Source organism: Triticum aestivum, chromosome 6B, assembly GCF_018294505.1.
Source record: "Triticum aestivum cultivar Chinese Spring chromosome 6B, IWGSC CS RefSeq v2.1, whole genome shotgun sequence".
Taxonomy (NCBI): domain Eukaryota; kingdom Viridiplantae; phylum Streptophyta; class Magnoliopsida; order Poales; family Poaceae; genus Triticum; species Triticum aestivum.
The window spans coordinates 21,024,068-21,043,383 of record NC_057810.1 but is presented as its reverse complement, the minus strand read 5'-3'; the positions used below and the strand labels follow the sequence as shown (position 1 = coordinate 21,043,383).

The window sequence follows — 19,316 nt, the reverse complement described above, 5'->3', positions numbered from 1 at the left end:
GCGCCACGGGTTCTCTCCGCGACTAGCCCGCTACCGGTCCGCGCCGGTACCAACCCGGTTCCGGACGAACTGATCGCCGTGGTCGTCTTCTTCTTAGGAGCCATGGCGATGAAGAACAGCTAGGTCAACTGCTAGACCAGATTCTCACAATTGCGCCCCCTACCTGGCGCGCCAAAGTAAACGGTCGGAAACGACACCTATGGGATCACTGGAATCCCTACTACGGTTGCGCGGCGCGGGGATCGTGAGAAGAGCGGGACTAGCAGATAGCACAAAGGGGATTTACCCAAGTTCGGGCCGCAAAGATGTGTAAAACCCTACGATCCTGCTTTGGTGGATGTATTTAGTGTTCTTGAGCTCTTGAACTAGCTCTGGGTGCTGCTAGGTTCGAAAGAGCCGAATCCCTCTCCAGTGCGCCATGGGCCTCCTTTTATAGGCGAAAGGGGCTGCCACATTGGCACACAGGAGGTGGAAAGTGCTACAGCGCTGTGAGCTTATCGCTGGTGTTACAGGACAAAGTGCATTTAATGCGAGCTAGCTCTGGGTGCTGCTAGGTTCGAAAGAGCCGAATCCCTCTCCAGTGCGCCATGGGCCTCCTTTTATAGGCGAAAGGGGCTGCCACATTGGCACACAGGAGGTGGAAAGTGCTACAGCGCTGTGAGCTTATCGCTGGTGTTACAGGACAAAGTGCATTTAATGCGAGACTTAGGTGTCCCTTCACTTTATCGGGGGCGGGAGCGAGGCCCATCCCGTCCGTCGCCGCTCCTCCTTGCTTCGACACGCACCCTGGCCAAAAATGCGAGAGCAGAAGGAATCGAACCCACGACCTTTCGCTGCGAGCACTACACACAAACCATCGGGCCAACGCCCCACTTGTGCAAATATACTTCTCTTATTTTATTTATTTAGTGTTTAAGTTTCTTTTGTTCTTTTATCCTTTTCTGTTTTTCCTTTTTTGTCTTCTTTAATGCGCTCATTTTTCTCAAATTTTGTGACTTTTCCTAAATCGATGAACTTTTAAAATTGGATTATTTTTTTGAAAAAGTTGATGCACTTATTTCAAATTCGATGAATTTTTTCCTAAATATGATGAACTTTCTTCAATTTTAATGAATTTTAAAATTGATGAACTTTTTCCGAAATCTATGAACTCCTTTCAAATTTGTTGAACTTTTTTTGTAATTGGTAAACTTCTTTTCAAATGGATGAACTATTTTTTCAAATTTGATGAACTTTACAGTCAAAAAATTGATGAACCTTTTCAAACCAATGAACTATTTTTCTGAATTTGGTGACTTTTTTTCAAAGTCAAATGATTTTTTTTTCAAATTTGATGAACTTTTTTCAAAGTTGATATATTTTTAAATTGTGTGAACTTTTTTGGAAATCAATGATTTATTTTTTCCAATTTGTGAACTTTTATTCAGATGAACTCTTTTAAAATTATATGAATTTTTTTCAAAATTGATGAACTTAATTTTCAAATTTGTGAACTGTTATTCAGATATGATGAACTTTTTTCAAATTATATGAACTTCTTTCAAAATTGATCAACTTTTTTTTCAAATTTGTGAAAAAATCGGAATATAGATGACTTTTTTTCATAATCGATGGACTTTTTTTTTCAAATTTGTGAACTATTGTACAAAATCGATGAACTTTTCTTTATCCCATGAACTTTTTCAAAAATCTGAACTGTTTTTCCATACTGGTGAACTTTTTCTATATCAATTCTATGATTTTTGTAATCTCTCGTTTTTCTTTTTTCAATTGGTTTATATGGGTTCAAAATATAGGTTGTACTAGACGAGGTGTTACATAAAACGTCTTTCGGCTTGTGGACAAGAAAGCCATCTTGGTCTGTTGGTTGTCTTGCTAGGAACGTCGCAGCCGTAGGGTCCCCCCCATGCGCCGTGACGTAATGTTGTTTCGGTTTTCCTTCTTCGAGCCCAAGGTGTATATACTTCTACATTAGACCAGGCCCAAGTAGCGGCAACGTAGCTGGAGCCCAAGATGTATATACGTGAACATCGGCATAAGGCACGAATCAATCATGATTCCGTTCGCAGAAAAAAAGGAATCAATCAGGATCCTATTCGCAGAAAAAAAAAAAGGAATCAATCAGGATCCGGCCGGCAGCTTGGAGCCACAAAACTAGAACGCATCATCTTTTTTGCCTCGCGCCCTAATCGCGGCAGATATACCCCGGAGCTTTGCTCGAGGATGAGGTCCAGATTGCAGGGAATATGGCTGCGCGCGAAGGTGTGGCGTCTGCACACCGGCGCTGCGCATGTCACCTGTGGATGTGAGCGGTTGCCGGCCGGCCGAAGTGTGTTCCGTAAGTATCGTTAACCATTATGGTTCTGCAGTTTGATACTTCGTTCTTGTGGTCTAGTCGTCTAGATCTCAAAGAGTGGTGTTCTGGATACTGATTTTGGCGAGTAATTTTCAGATGAACTATGTAATCACGAACTAAATTAGGCAATTAACTCCCGATTTATTAATTTTTAGATGAACTATCAGAATAGTTCTGATTTGATTTTTGAAGATATGAAAGAATATTTTTCATATCATTCATATAGATTTGCTCATGATTCTAAATTAAGTTTTCAATGTTGTTATTTATACTATCTTACCATTAGTTCGTCTAATAGGGCTACTCTGAATATCGAATGCATGTTTTTCTTGAGTCAAATGTGACATGTCTGAATCTTTGATTGCCTCAAACATATAATGTGCTTATTATTCGTGTAGTACAGCAGAACACTGAACACGGTTTTGCCTTTCCAACTATGTCTTGTGGTAGGCCGTTAGACACACACACACCTTTACTTACTTCCTCCATAGGCCATCATATAAATTTTTGGGTTACTCGCGAGATTGCAGTGACGCAAATCCCAAGGTGTTTATGAAACTGATTATTATTGTTATGATTATGATGATTATATTAAGGGCCCCCGAGTTTTTGTTCAGCCCCGGGCCCCCGAAATCTCAGGACCGGCCCTGGTTGCTTGCCAACACGCAACATCATACGCTTGATCGCTTCTTCGTGGTTCGACCAGAAAAAAAAATTCATCATGGTTGACCGGGTGATAAGTTGACCATTGACATGTTTGACCTTTGATAGTTATAGTTGAAAAAATGCTTCTTCTCTTTGGAAAAGTTCATGGATATGAAAAAATGTTCACGGATATGCAAAATGTTCACAAATTGAAAAATATCATGAATTGAGATTTTGATTTTGTGGATTGTGGGGAAAAAAGTTCAAGAATTTCAAAAAAAGTTTATCAATTTAGAAAAAAGTCCATCAATTTTGAAAAAAATAGTTCATCGACTTTGAAAATATATATTCATTTTGAAAAAAGTTTCATTTATATTGAAAAAAGTTGATCCATTTTGAAACAAATTTCAGTAATGCTAAAAAAATCATGAATTTTGAAAAAAATTCTTGAATTTGATTTTTTTTCATCAATTTTAAGAACACATTCACAAATTCAAAAATAGTTAATTTATTATTTACAAAAGTAAAATTAAGAAAAGTTTAACAAATTTGTAAAAGAAAAAGGATTAAAAATAAAACAAATGAAAAATAAAAAGAAAGGGGGAAATAATAACTGAACAAACCACTTGAAAAATGAGGAAAAAAAAGAGAAACTAAAATAAAATCTGAACAAAACCGTTTGACAAAATGAGAAAAAAGGAACAAGAAAAAAGGAAGAAGGAAAATAGAAAAGAAGAAAGAAGAAAAGAATAAGAAAGAGGTATGTAATTACAGCAACTCATGGTGACTGGTTGGTTATCACGTCGAACTCTGAACCAGGAAGTCACATGTTTGAATGCTGTCTTGCTTATAGTTTTTTAGCTATTTAAAATCAGAAAAATAAAAAGATAGATGGGCCGGCTCACCTCGCGGGAGGGGATGTACACCCCACAAAATGCCTGTATATAGTGTAGACGTATACGGCGGCTGTGCTAGGAAAACATATATGGCGGATGAATAGTTTCTAAAATATGACCATCATTCTTTTTTATGAAGAGGTATAGACTAATCCGAACCGTTCTTGCGGCATCCGATCGGCAATCCGCGTCGGTGCTGGAGGCAAAGGCCTCCGGCGCGACGGCGGTGGAGGCGTCCCCGTCCCATTCGGCTCCGATGCTTCCGCCCGTGCCTCTGGGTGCCTCTTGCCTCTACTCTCTTGACCTCGTGGTGGTGTTCGTAGCGGGACGGCGTAGATGGGTCCAAGACTATGGTGGCGCGTGCTTGCGGGTGGCAAGATGGTGGGATGGCTCTGTTCTAGTGGGTGTCAGGGCTTGGGGGTGCGGGAGAAATCCCTGCCGGCTCTTCCGGCTCGGACGTGGTGATGCCGGTGGGTGCCGCCATTTCTTCCGGCTCGGGCATGTGTTGTTCGCCTCAGCAGTTATCTTGTGCTCGGTGTTCTTTGCTTTATAATATATAAAGCAGGGGAAACCCTATTTCGTCGATTAAGAATTCATTTTTATATAGCGCACTTGATTTTGCATGGTTTAATTTCATGGAATCCTATATAAACCAATAAAAGAATGTCTTACTGAGCATGAGAATTTCAAGAAGGTCGTGCTAAGCTGTAGTAGTATGATAGAGCTGGTTCTGTAATCTCAGTTGATTTAGGCCCTCAATAGAGGGAGATTCCTAGTATAACTTTGTATCAAAGTTATACCAGGTCAACGACACTTATTTTGGGACGGAGAGAGTACTTCATAACCAATCTGTCCCATAGCCTCATCCCGTTGTATTCTGACTGTCCAGATTTCAATTTTTGATGCACCATCTTTCTTGCAAAAATAAATAAATTGTTTCTGACCAGATAAATTCTTGTTGTTAGAATTAATCCAGGGCCATATCATCGATCATCCGAGGACCAAGCAATTACACGACCACGACATCAAAATTTGTTAACGAGGTTCACTGATATGCCTATATCCCTGGGGCCTGACTATGGGCGCTCCTCCCCATGACACCGCTACAATACCGCACCCGGTCGCCCTGGACACCGGCACATGCCGCCGGCTTTCCCTGCGTTCTGGTGCTATTATGTTGGCATATGTTACATCATGTGTCTAGCCCCATTATATATGAGAGGCCTAGGATACAAGTGTCCTACTAGGACACGGCTCCATATTCTATCTAAACACAATACAACTACAAGTCCAACTGTAACCTACCTTGTACACTATATTCGACACAACTCTAATAAACTTCACCTTGGCGAATATTCTCCACCACCTTGAGTTCGTCCATGCGTCAAATTTCCATGTACATTGGACTTGAGCTTATCTCATGAGCACCACTGCTACTCCAAAGACTCCATGTGACTCCACCTGCAACTTGTAGTCCCTTCTTTTCTTGACCACGGTCAACACTCGAGCAAAATTAAGTTCCGTGTTACTCTAGTTTGTACTCCCAGCTTTCAGAGTATCAGTCCAATGCCATCACACACCGATCACTGACCTGCGTGAAAGTGAACAACTCACATACTGGGTATCACACTTAAGAGTTATCTGAACTCAACATCACCGCTCTTTCTTGACCGCCTGTCTGAAACTTGAAGGAATTTCACCGCTGCTTGTAGTCATCCCGAGTCAAATTCGTAGTTGTCTCACCACATGTATGACCACCAGAGCCCTGGTCCGTCTCTATGCACCGTGCGTACCGCACGCCTCGCCGCTATTACCGCATCGATTCTCCGCTGTCCCGGTCGAGTCTCAAGGGTCGAGAACCCACACCACTGAACCCCCATTGCAGAGTACCACCAATCATCACCGGCCGATGACGAGTTTCACGCTTCCATCAGACCACTGGGCTCCAGTCCGAATTACGTGTCCCTCGCTTTTCCCCTTGTTGAATAGGCTTCGATTTTGGATCCTTACACCGTAGCCCCTCAATGTAGCTCCATCTTCAACATGACTCCATGGTAGATGATCAGTCCACCCTTGCGCCCCGTCGACTTCAAGCTCACATGCGTACGCCATATATCTTGAATCAACCCCACGCCATTGTCTTGTCGAAGCCAAACAAGCCCTCGGGGCCTGCGCCACGTGTTTCCACGCCCCAGAAGTCGGTCAACATCAGCATCACGCTCCAATGTCGTTGTCGCCGATCCCACCACCGTCTTCTGTACCAACCGACTCACGTCGATCCGTTAGACTATCTAGTCCGACCCAGCCGAATTTGTCCGACTGCACGACATGCTCCAGACTCCACGAGCCTTATATGCATGTCACTGATCTCGGTTCCCATATGACTGTCTCTGCTGAACAACAATATCGCTACCATGATGTCATCCTTGACCAGTGTACAAAGCAAAGAACACAAACGTAGTCTTCCTGGTAGTCTTCCCGTGTAGGTGTAGCAGCCAGCAAATCTCAACTCCACAACCTAACACCACGTGACCCTCCTGACTAGTCTCTTATTTCTTTTCTTAATCACACTTCAAATCAATCTGATAACAGCTAGCGACTTCCATGACTTCCATGTCCAACCACACTGCCATGCGTGGAAACTGACCCTTTTCTTCAAAACAAATCTCGTATCCTCCGCAAGCTGCTCACACCAACGCCCAACCTTGGCTCACATGGACCAGCCCAAACCAACACGCCTTTGCACCCAGCTTTCCGCCGGCCCACCGTGCTGCTAACACAGCCCAGCCTGCCCCTCGCGCCATGGGCCTGAGCCCTCCCGCAAGTGCGTCCTGCTGCCTGCCACCGAGCGCACAGCTGTCGAGTCCGATGCACACGCGTTACGCCGCCGCCGCCCTCCTTTGTCGAGAGCCTGCTGCCAACACGTCATCGCCGAGATTCCTTCACCGATCTGCTGCGCTTCCGATTGCTATCTTCCAAACACGACGCCGTCCTTGGTGAATCTTCAACTCGAGCAACCTTGATCCACCGACGCAACAACTTCGCTGCCATGTCTCCAATCACACACGTTGCATCTCGTCAGATCCGTTGACAGCTTCCACGTGTTTTTCTCTAGATCAACAAACATCAACCTCTTCGAACCTTGCTCATGATACCACTTGTTAGAATTAATCCGGGGCCATATCATCGATCATCCGAGGACCAAGCAATCACACGATCACGACATCGAAATTTGTTAACGAGGTCCACTGATATGGCTACATTCCCGGGGCCTGACTATGGGCGCTCCTCCCCATGACACCGCTACAATATCACACCCGGTCGCCCTGGACACCGGCACATGTCGCCGGCTTCCCCTACGTTCCGGTGCTATTATGTTGGCATAGGTTACATCGTGTGTCTAGCCCCGTTATATATGAGAGGCCTATGATACAAGTGTCCTACGAGGACACGGCTCCATATCCTATCTAAACACAATACAACTACAAGCCCAACTGTAACCTATCTTGTACACTATATTCGACACAACTCTAACACTTGTTCTACACCATGCAAACAAATTTAGCAAAGGCTGGCTCAAATCTCAGTTTATGGCAGGGCAGGAAAGCATAAACCTCTCCTCTGAGAAGTTGCGTGCTACTCCATGTAGAAAGTCTCTCAGAGATTAAGAACCTTGGACATAGATTTACAACCAGACTGAAAATGTTAGCACACACAAAATCATCATTTATTCTCACAAAGTATAGTCAGTCGATAATGTCGATTCATACCATAGCAAACAATAGCACACCTTGTAATTTGTGCTTACAACACAATCAGTCCGTGGCCGACGATTTGTACCACAACAAACAAACACCACCACACCACACAGAGGAGTACGACGGCAACAACATGAGAACTCGGAAGCTCATGACACGACACATGATCCGAACGTCCATTCTTATTTATTTCTAATTTGCTTGAAAGCTTGTACCAACATCTAAGCAACCAGATGATGGATCGAGCAACTATGATCAAACCAAACCAAACCAAATCAAATCAAACTGAAAGCTGGACCAAGACACCAATATGGTGCAGACGCGGACAATGCTTACGTGCAGAATCCACAGATAAACCAGTCGCATAGGACGCATGGGCAGCAACACGGCAGGAAATCTTCAGTTCTGTAGATGTGCACGATCCACATGTTGATGCAGGTTGAGGGGAACTGAATACCAATTCATGGAAATGGCAGATTACCTGCAGCATAATAAACCGATATTGGTAACTACTTATATACTAGCATTTGTTTTTCATTTTATGAGAAAAATAATAAAAGTAAGCTTATTCGCATTTGAGTAGGAGAGGGGGGGGGGGGAGGATTCTTTTTCCATATGATCTCGAAATGCTGGGTCTGAAATGTTGGGTCCCACCATCATCATGATAACATAACAAATGTTACCGTCATACCGTGGTATATCCAGGTGCTCACAAAAGGAAAGATAATCAGAGTAGGGAGTAGCTCACCTGAGTACGCTGCGTCTGGGAAGCTGACCCTTGTAGTACAACGAGTGCCTTGACTCGTACCGGGAAGGGTGGTGGTTCTCCACGCCACCCCACTCCAGGTTGTTCCACCATTCCTTCTCGCAGTCCAGCTTGGGGGGCTTGGTGTTGTCTCCAACAGTCGGCAGACGCCTGAGGCTCCAACAGCCCGTGATCTTGATGGTCTCGAGGTTAGGGGAATACATCTTATGCCCACAAATGCTCTGCAGCTTGGGGAGCTCACACAGGTGGATGCGCCTCAGCTTCGGAAATTTTATAATTTTATCCTGCTCTTGAAGCTCAGGGCCCAATGGGAACACCTCTCTGAGATCACCACAGTGCACTATCTCAAGGGTCTCCAGTGCACCCAAGGTGACCGAAGGTGTGGCCAAGACGAGCACATGTATGAGCCTGGGGCAGTAGTCCAGGTGCAAGAATACCAGACTTATAAAGTAACCGGAGTGTTTAATATACATTGTTGCAGTTGTCCAGTCCCAGTCCCAGATATAGCGTGCTGTCAGGAGCTGGGATGCCCAGAATGTCTTCAGACTCTGGAAGCCCGTGGAAACATTATAAGAGAATGTACCTTGATGCACCATGGGAATAGTGAACACCGCGTGTAACTTGGGGCACCTCTCCACCCGGCACCATATGAGCCTATTCCATCCCGATCTTTGGGGAGGTGCAAGGACACTGGTGATGGAAGGGTTATCATACACATGCAATGATGAAGCCCCGTCGCATATAAAATCAGGCAATAATAAGGCATCCTCCAAAAGTGTGTTCCCTTGCCCGTGCATGATCACCTTTATGATACATGATACCTGGAGAAACCTCCACATTTGCGGTGGCAGGGGTATCATAGGGCAGTCCCATACTGTCACTGCTGCAGCTGGGCCAGCCTTCAGGATATTTCTGTATATTGAGTCTACTTTAGTACGTGAATACGGTTGGTCACTGCTTGCTTCTAGGACCTTGCTACCAACAAGAGTGTCTGCATGGCAGATATCAATATGGCAGCCTCTTAAGGATTTATATCTGGCGGGATAAAGTGACCTAAGGAGCCTTGCATCTTTAAGCGAAATCTTCCACCCCTTAAACTTCTCTTCTTTCTGCTGCTCAAAGGATTGATGTGCCTTTGGTACTCCCCTTCCATCAGCTGGTGCTGATGTTGAGGTGGTGTCAATACGGAGCATGCCAGACCATTCTTGGCTTTTTTTGTGTTGTGGCCACAATATTGCACGGAGCTTCTTGCAGCCTAGCAAGATGATCCTCTCGGGGAGTGAGGTAGCATCCACTCCTCCAAGGTCGAGGGTTTTCACACTTGTGCCCGAGATGTCTAGCCCCTCAAGGCTCGAGAAATATCCTTTCAGCAATAGGTTCTTCAATTCTTTGCAGCCCCTAAAAGAGATCAGTTCTAACCCATAATTTCCATAGATAATGACAGTCTGAAGGCTGTGGTTTCTTGCAGCTCCAGATAAGCTTGTCATGCCTCGTGTGATGGTATTTCCCGATAAATCAAGAAGCTCCAACATCTCCATCTCTGAGAACACATCGTTGTTAAAGCAGCACGTGGACTTTGTTACACGAAGCTTGCGAATGTTGCGCAGCCGCCCCCGTAAATGGCTCATGTCCCAGTTATTGGCTCCCATAACGATTAGCTCTCTGAGCCAGGTCATGAGATCCATCATCCGTGCTGACAAGATCTGGTCCCAATCTGTGTAGCGTAGATCAAGCACCCACAAGCTTTGGAAACATTCCCACAACACTGTGGTGCTGCTGTCCAACTCCTTGTCTGAATCTGTGTGGTAATGATGTGCATTGCTTGTTCTTGTTCGGAGGTCTTGGCAGTGCAGAAATGACAGGAATCTCAGGCTATGGCAACAGAGGAATGGAGGCGATGAGAAGCTAAAGGTACACCTCGAGAGCTTGAGCACGCCGAGTAGGTGTGAGTGCTGAAACATGTCGTCAGGCATAACTCCAGAAGAGCTCAGCTCAAATCCACACGTTGATGTGGAAATCCAGTACTGCATATGCTCGGTAGACCTTGACAAGTGAGAGGAAGGCATTATTGTTGACTCACCAGTATTATGCCGGTTGTCAATGTCCAACAGACGCACCTCATGCTGCAGAACATCGCCAACTTGCCATGCTTTGTCAATGTCTGTCAGCACAATGATCCCGTCGCATACCCAATAGTTACTGGTGTGGGCAGGCCAGTCGTAGTCAACAATAGGAGAGCCGATACAACATTGTTTCAGCACATACAAGGCACACTCAACAACAATTGCTGGATCAATGATACCGTGGCCATTCTTATTGCAGCTGCAGGAAACTTGTGCAGCCTCATGGTGCAGTAGGTAAGACCAAAGCTCCTGTGGATCTCGTCGATCTCTTGAAGCTGAAAGAACAACATCAGTTGAGGTGCTCTTCTTCACATTGTCTATCATCTTGGGGTCAAGACGAAACCTCCCTTGAAAAGTCCACAGCATCTTGCTATTGGCATATCCATATATATAGAGACCAAATTTATATACATCAATCGCTACATTGCTTCCATTGTGCAGAATCACCAAGAATCTGCGATTTTGTGTGGCTTGATAGATCTCTCTGACAACTTGTGCTATCACAGTTCGGGAGCCCTGGTCTAACCCATTGAAATCATCCTCCTCGTCTTGTTTGTCAAATATTTCCATCACCCACTTGGGAAGCTTCAGCTGCTCTGCAATTTCCCTCTGCATTGCTCTTGTGCTCTCCCACTTGGAGCAGTCGACGTGGATGATTTTCTCAAACTCCAGCCCTGTGGGCCTCGTCGACGGCTCATTTGATATGGCGAGGCGTTCGGCTACAGCTTGCAGGACGGCAGATGCCCCAAGACCATCCCAACCATCAAAGTAGATGGCATTCTCTCTGCTGCTTGTAGTGTCTGCCCCAAGTTCAACGAGAATCCTTTCGACGGCCACGTCAATGGTGTCCGCTTTGATATCCTGCGTGTGTGCACGGCGGTGAGGTGAGAATCAGTCAAAACTTCAAACTACGACTCCATACTAACCACACAACAAGTTGACCCGTGGTATTAGAGTACTGGCAGCATTCTCATGCACAACTAACTGTTTTTTAACTCTACTAACTGAGCATGCATCCATGAACCAAATTAATTAACGGAACTACTGCGTGCATGGCAGTTGGTGCCCAAACTTTGTACGACGGAGGATTATTGAACGGTGTTGGTCCAGTTTTGTTCTATGCACCGACGGTTTGATCTGCTGTATCGTATGAAAATCGTACATAAATTGTCGTGTGTATACCATCGTTCAAGAAGTAATTAATCAATGACCGTCCTGACAAACAAAATTTTACCCAAAGATCTACCACAGTTGAAATATATTGCAAACTACGCTTGAATGGATAGAAAATATATATAACATGCAGAGTGGAATGAAAGGTGATTTTTGTAAGTGCAGAAGTACCTCTATACGCATAATGAATCGGATCCGTCGATCTCTAGCCTCTAGATTGATATATAAGTCATCTCTTCAGCAATCTCCATTTTAATTTGTCGATCAGTTCCTCACTTCCTGTCTACATTGATATATAAGTAGAAGCAAATCAACAATGCTAGCTCACATAAATCTAAAGAATTAGACAAGCAGATTTAGTACAGGAGTAGGGTGAGCTAGTCACATACCTTGGTTAAGTTGAATAAATGTCACTACGTAGAGAATCTGTAGCTCGATAAAAGCCAAGTAGATCGTTCAGGTGTCACTGCTAGCTGGCCGGATTGGAGAGCAAAAACAAAAACGGACATGCTACATGCTGCGACGAGATATTTGGGGTTCCTCAAGCTTGTGTGTGCACACAATTGCCTAGAAATGCCTTGGACAGAATAGAAGCAAGCAGTAACATGCTTTACCTTTTGCTTTCCATTTTTCCTCATTCCTTGCAGGGATTACCTTTTACTTTAGATAAAGACAGAAATCAATTGTTTGCTTTATAGCTGGCTAGCTGCAGAATTTAAAGATAAAGATAGAGGACTGATTCTGATGCTCGGATGCTGTCTGTTCACTGTCTGATCTTCCCGCTAACTGAACAGTGTTTGTGTCTTTCAAGTTTCAAGCCAGCCGAATCAACTCCGATGTAGAGCATTTCAATTTGGTTTTGAAGTCCCTAATTTATCTCCTTGGCATGCTTCTTATTGATATTGCCCCTAGAGCGACTTGAGTGGGAAGTGTGACCTCACAAGTCCAGACTTACGCTAAATTGTGAGATCCTTGACCCGTTGAGTTGAAGTGTCAATAGTGTTCCGAGGGGGATATATGACATCACAAGAAAAGGTGATGAGGTCCAGCCCCTCTGTCTCAAAGTAAAGTTGGACCTTTGCTGCTGACATGGTAAAAGTGTATGGCTTAAGGATAATCTTGGCGGGGTATTCCCACAAAGGATGCTCCGTCGTATGGGTATAGTGTACAACCTCTGCGATGTCTAGACTATTTGAGTAGCCATGTCCATGCATGGTCATGGATGGAGTCAGTACAAGTCAAACTAGTGGTCTCTATAGAGTCCGAAGGATACAACTTAATAATGTGATTGAACTTAATAATGCTATCTTGAGTGCAAACTGGTTGATAAAGGCAAGTGGTGTCAAAGAAATATTTTGATGGAAACTGTTGGAACTAAACACAACATGTGCGTGTGTCCGTGTAGGTTTCGTATTCATCACCTAGTAGGATTAGGAGTAGTAACCGAGTAGGTTAGCTAGCCAATCCTTGCTACTATATATATGTTTGTATAGCCCCTTGTAAACACAACCAGAAAAATCAATACAAAATATTGACGGGAGCGACACGCTCCCGTGGCGATCAATCGGCGTATTGTCTCGCGAGTTGCTGTGTAGATTGATCAAGACCGCGGCTGTTGAGTTTTCTATACGTGCGTATAGCTACCAAGCTAGGCTAGCTTCAAGTCAAGAATCAATCCAGCTGGGTGCTTGCCTGCTTGTTCCAATACGTGTGTGCGTTGCCTCGTGTACTCGTGGGTGCACACTGCCGTGGCCAAAAGCATCGGCCAGTAAAGTTGTCGAGACAGTACTTCGGCGACTAGCGGCAGTCAGGGTCATCGCCAACAATTGGTATCAGAGCAAGGTTCATCTTCTAGTAACGGAGGATCATGGCGAACGACGAGAAGACCAAGCAGCTGACGGAGTACTCCGGTGCGGCTAAAGTAATTGCTGCTCCGGCGAGTTCATTGTATCCACGGTTTGATCGCGAGAACTTCGGAGTTTGGAAGGCCCTCATGGAGTGTGGTCTCCGCGCCAACGAGCTATGGGACGCGGTGGATCCCGGAGGTGACGCGTTCAAGAAGGAGGGAGCCGAGCACCGGAAGGATCGGCAGGCGGCGTCGGCGATTTACTCGGTGATGCCGATGGATGTCCTCCAACACCTAATCGCCAAAGAAACGGCGAAGGAGGTGTGGGACACGTTGAAACTCATGTTCGAGGGACACACCCGTGTCAAGCAAGCCAATCTCCAAAGTCTCCTAAGGAACTACGAGACTTTGGTCATGGGCGATGATGAGTCCGTGGATGCGTTCGCTTCACGGGTGGCTACTCTCGTCAATCGGATTCGCGCGCTTGGAGAGAACCTCACGGAGGCCTCAGTTGTCTGGCGGTTCTTGCGCGCGGCCCCTCCCCGGTACCTGCAAATTGTCACGGCGATCGAGCAGTGCGTCAATCACGCGACTCTCTCCATCGATGATCTTGTCGGACGGTACAAGGCTCACGATGAGCGTATGTGGTACAGTCTTGGGGACGGGAAGAACGATGAGCTTGTGATGCTCACAAAGGCGCAGTGGATCGCCCTGGAAAAGCGAGGCGGATCCATAAGCAGTAGCAAGAAGAAGGGGAAGCAGCGTTCGACGAGAAAGAACTTCACCGACTCGGACGACGACTCAGATGATGAGGCTGCACCTGCACCACCGAGGAGGAAGTTTGACATCAGGAAAGTGAGGTGTTATAACTGTGGCCTCCTTGGTCACTTCAAGGCTGACTGCGAGGAAGCACCGAAGCAGAAGGCGCTCATGGCCCAGCAAGGTGACGATGGTGACATGATGTTGATGACTGAACTCGTGGATAAGGAGGATCCAGTTCTTCGAGCGCCGGCTAAAGAAATTGTCGCGCTCGTGGAAGAAAAAGTTTCCCATCATGATCGTGGTTCGGAAACCTGTGTCGAAGCTACAGATGCGGGGAGTGATTCCGAAACTTATGTCAGTGCTATGGACGTAAGTGCCAACTTTGCTGGATCGGATGCGGCGATAGCTGCGTGTGCGCGGCCATGGAGAAGCAGTCTTTGTACGGCGCCTCCGAGAGAGGCCAGCTGTGGTCGAAAGAGCAGTTCAGAAATTCTGAGAATAGGCGAAGTGGAGCCTAAAGGCCATGACACAAGGTGGACAGATGTGGTCGTGCCAGAAGAGCCAGATGCACTGCGAGTTACATTCATACCAGGTGTGACGAGCAGGGCGGGTGGTGCACCGGAAATCCAAGGCGTGCCAGGACACGCATCGGGAGACGCGTACAATGGCATGTACGACGTGAGCCTAGACACTCCGGACACTAGGCACGCTGCATCAGGCGAGCGAGGGGTATCATCCAGTTCATGCATGGAGCTGGCTGATGGAAGTGCCGAAGTATGTACGACCACATGCCGCAGCAGCAACGGCTCACGCACTGCACGGCCTTGTGATGCTTTGCATGCGCTAGAAGAAGCGAGTGCACCACGACGTGGTGGCCTAACATATGGAGACGTAGAACAACGCCCATATCATGGGGAAGAAATCGACAGTTTATCTACGTCCATGCACATGCAAGAAATAAGCAGCGGCTTGTGTACTGCAGGTTATTTAGGGAGCAGTTTGGAAGGGCCCAAATCGCCGGAAGCAGGAGCTGTGGAAAGTTCAGAATCAAGAGTGTCTTCTACGGTAGCACGAGAACGACATGTGTTGGACATCTCTTTAGAGGAAGCGCTTCAAATTAATTCGGTGAAGATGAAAAGTAAAGGGCAACGATGTTTGCACATCGAGGAACCGGAAAATTTTGAAGACGCAATTATGGAAGAGTGTTGGCGTCGTGCTAAGGATGAAGAGATGGGTTTGATCCAAGACAATAAAGTATGGGAGCTTGTGGATCTTCCCAACAGACATAATGCCAAAGAGCTCAAGTGGGAGTTTACGGTCAAGAAAGATGTTGAAGGGTGCTTGAAGCACAAAGCGAGGCTTGTGGCCAAAGGGTACGTGCAAGAGAAAGGTGTGGACTTTGAAGAAGTGTTTGTTCCCATTGCAAAGATGGAGTCGGTGAGATTACTCATCGCTCTCGCGGCTCAGGAATCATGGAAAGTACATCACATGGATGTAAACTCCAAGTTTTTGAATGGCGAGATAGAAGGAGATGTGTATGTGAATCAACCACCGGGTTTCATCAAAGAGGGAGAAGAACACAAGGTAGTGAAGTTACACAAAATCTTGGATGGGCTATGGCAAGGACCTCGGGAGTGGAACATCAAAGTTGATCGGACGTTGATTTCTCTTGGATTTGAGAAAGCCCCACTAGAGCATGAAATGTACAAGAGAGGTGAAGGAAGGGATCGTCTACTAGTTGGCATTTACGTCGACGACCTATTAATTACTGGAGCAGATGAAGAGGTGATTGCAAAGTTTAAGCTACAGATGAAAGAGCTTTTCAAGATGGATGATCTCGGTCTTTTGAGCTACTACCCCAGGATAGAGGTACATCAAAAACCGGAGGGAGTCACACTATGCCAGGAGGCATACGTAAGGAAGATACTTGAAAGCCGTGGCATGAAATATTGCAATCCAATTGACGCTCCAATGGAACCTCGTCTTGAGCTGAGCAAGAAGAGCAAAGTATCCACAGTTGATGCAATAGAGTATATTGCAGCTACCACTGCGGTGTGCCAAAGTGTGTGGCTAAGGAGGCTACACGGTGATCTCATGGATCGAGATCCGAAACAAGTGGTGCTCAATGTTGATAGTGAGTCTACAACTTTTCTACGTGAGGATCCAGTGGGGCGTGATAAGAGCAAGCACATTGATACGATGTACCACTACATAAAGGACTACGTGGAAGAAGGTAAGATGGAGGTCAACTACGTTTGCACGGACGATCAAATGGCGGACATCCTAACCAAGACTTTGGATCGAGAGAAGTTCTTGGAGATGACAAGAAGGATCGGCGTCGGAGCTGTAATGTAACGATGTCGTGTTTAGGGGGGTGATTGTTGGAACTAAACATAACATGTGCGTGTGTCCGTGTAGGTTTCGTATTCATCACCTAGTAGGATTAGGAGTAGTAACCGAGTAGGTTAGCTAGCCAATCCTTGCTACTATATATATGTTTGTATAGCCCCTTGTAAACACAACCAGAAAAATCAATACAAAATATTGACGGGAGCGACACGCTCCCGTGGCGATCAATCGGCGTATTGTCTCGCGAGTTGCTGTGTAGATTGATCAAGATCGCGGCTGTTGAGTTTTCTATACGTGCGTATAGCTACCAAGCTAGGCTAGCTTCAAGTCAAGAATCAATCCAGCTGGGTGCTTGCCTGCTTGTTCCAATACGTGTGTGCGTTGCCTCGTGTACTCGTGGGTGCACACTGCCGTGGCCAAAAGCATCGGCCAGTAAAGTTTTCAAGACAGTACTTCGGCGACTAGCGGCAGTCAGGGTCATCGCCAACAGAAACATGAGACCAACAATGAGACTAGTTAAACATAAGACAAGTTGGATTTGTCATTCATTCAGAATTACATTACTTTACTTTTTTTTTCTGTTTCGGAACAATGCCCCCATCATATGGTGTTCCTTACTTTATTTACTTATACATGCTTTATTCACATGGATGCCGTCACTGACACGCTGGGTGGGGTCATTTTCCCCAAGGTACTCCCACATGTAGGCAGCCATAGCCTGCAACGACTAGACTCTACGCCACAGGAAAGTCTTGATAACAGTGAAGATGCCCACCATTGATGCCTTCGCCCTCTTAATCTCCTTCACGATGGGGAGCATGTTCAACATGATCTCCTCTTCGAGTTTCTTCACCCAGCTGTCTTGAGGGGCCAAGCTCGTCCAGGTTGAAGGTCGGCAGACCCAGCTTGATGTTGGTGATGTAGAACCACTTTGCCTGCCAGTTCTTCAGTGAGCCCTTTCTGGTGTAGTTCACGTTGGTGCGCATCTGGATTCCGGCACCGCCTATGATGTTTCACCGGTCCGCCTTCGGGTGCGGCTTCACATGGAAGAATGGGCGCCATAGATTGATGTGGGGGCGGATGCTGAGGAAACATTCACAGAAAGTCACGAAGGTTGTGATGTGAAGAATACTATTGGAAAGAGCTTATGGAGCTCAATCCCATAGTAGAAGAGCAGCCCTCGCAAGTGTTAAAGTACATACCTTGTATAGCTATAGCCTACCTCCGTATCTTTCCGATTTTGTTCGGTTGTAGATTGATACGAGGAGATATGTTCCTTGGCTTCCAAGGCTCCATGTAATCGTGATATAAATATAGAGCTGATCGCCCCAATTGAGCGGCGTCTTCCCTCATCTCTCTTGCTCGTTTATATGGTATCAGAGCAAGGTTTCGATCCTGGGACCTGTGGGTTATGGGCCCACCTCGCACATGGCTTCTGACCCCGGTATAATTTCTTCTCCTACTCACACTTCCCATTCCTCTCATGTCACAGTCGGCAATGGTGTCGCTTTGCCTATTTCCTCTACCGGTCACACTACTCTGTCCACACCCCATCGCACGTTCATGTTAAACAACGTTCTTGTAGTTCCTAACATCATTAAAAACCTTCTCTCTACCCGTCAATTTACTATTGATAATTCTTGTTCTGTGGAATATGACCCTTTTGGTTTTTCCATCAAGGATCTTCGAACCCGGCGCGAGATCATACGCTGCAGTAGCCCCGGTCCTCTCTACGAGTTCTCCGCAAGCACCAGCTCGCCATCATCCTTCGGCCTCGTCGCCTCCACCGACTCCACCGAGCTATGGCATCGCCGCTTAGGACATCCAGGCCGTGACGCTATGTCACATTTCTCTAGACAGTTTTCTATTCCATGTAATAATGCTACCATGGTTTGTCATGCATGTCAACTTGGCAAGCACGTCCGTCTACCGTTTTCTAGGTCTCAAAACTTTTGTGTTGCTCTCTTCCAGTTAATTCATTGTGATTTGTGGACATCTCCTGTCGCTAGTAATTCCGGCCTTAAATATTATCTTGTCATCGTTGATGATTTTTCTCATTTTAGGTGGTCGTTTCCTCTTCGGCGCAAATCCGATACTACCGATATTCTCATTAACTTCATCGCCTATGCACGCACACAATTTAACCTTCCGGTCGTTTCCCTACAAACAGATAATGGCACCGAATTTGTCAACTCCACCTTAGTCGAGCTTCTTGCTCGTCACGGCATCCACCTTCGCATGTCATGCCCCTATACCTCCCCACAAAACGGAAAAGCCGAACGTGCTTTGCGCTCTCTCAATGACATCACTCGTACACTTTTATTTCAAGCACACATGCCGCCCTCCTACTGGGCCGAGGCCCTCGCCGCAGCCACCTATCTTCTAAACCGACGTCCATGCCAACCTATAGGATTTCGTGTTCCTTATACACTTCTTCACCACAAGCCTGCCTCATACACCGACCTTCGGGTTTTTGGCTGTCTATGTTATCCGAATCAATCCGCTACGGCTCCTCATAAACTTGCTCCTCGCTCAACCGCATGTGTCTTCTTAGGATATCCCTCCTCCCATCGTGGCTACCGTTGCCTCGACCTCACTTCTCGTCGAGTTATCATTTCTCATCACGTCATTTTTGACGAAAA

General features: G+C 46.0%; 1 protein-coding gene across 1 annotated transcript; it reads right to left on the bottom strand.

Moving 5' to 3' along the window:
- Nucleotides 1–7,637: 7,637 nt before the first annotated feature.
- On the bottom strand, nt 7,638–12,268 carry LOC123133192 (uncharacterized). Its single transcript, XM_044552725.1, has 4 exons — nt 12,107–12,268; nt 11,889–12,000; nt 8,404–11,405; nt 7,638–8,136 (listed from the first exon to the last, which is right to left on the bottom strand). Exons 2-4 carry the CDS (start codon nt 11,898–11,900, stop codon nt 8,133–8,135), a joined length of 3,018 nt encoding a protein of 1,005 aa, XP_044408660.1. The 5' UTR covers nt 11,901–12,000; nt 12,107–12,268; the 3' UTR covers nt 7,638–8,132.
- Between the last annotated feature and the right edge of the window lie 7,048 nt (nt 12,269–19,316).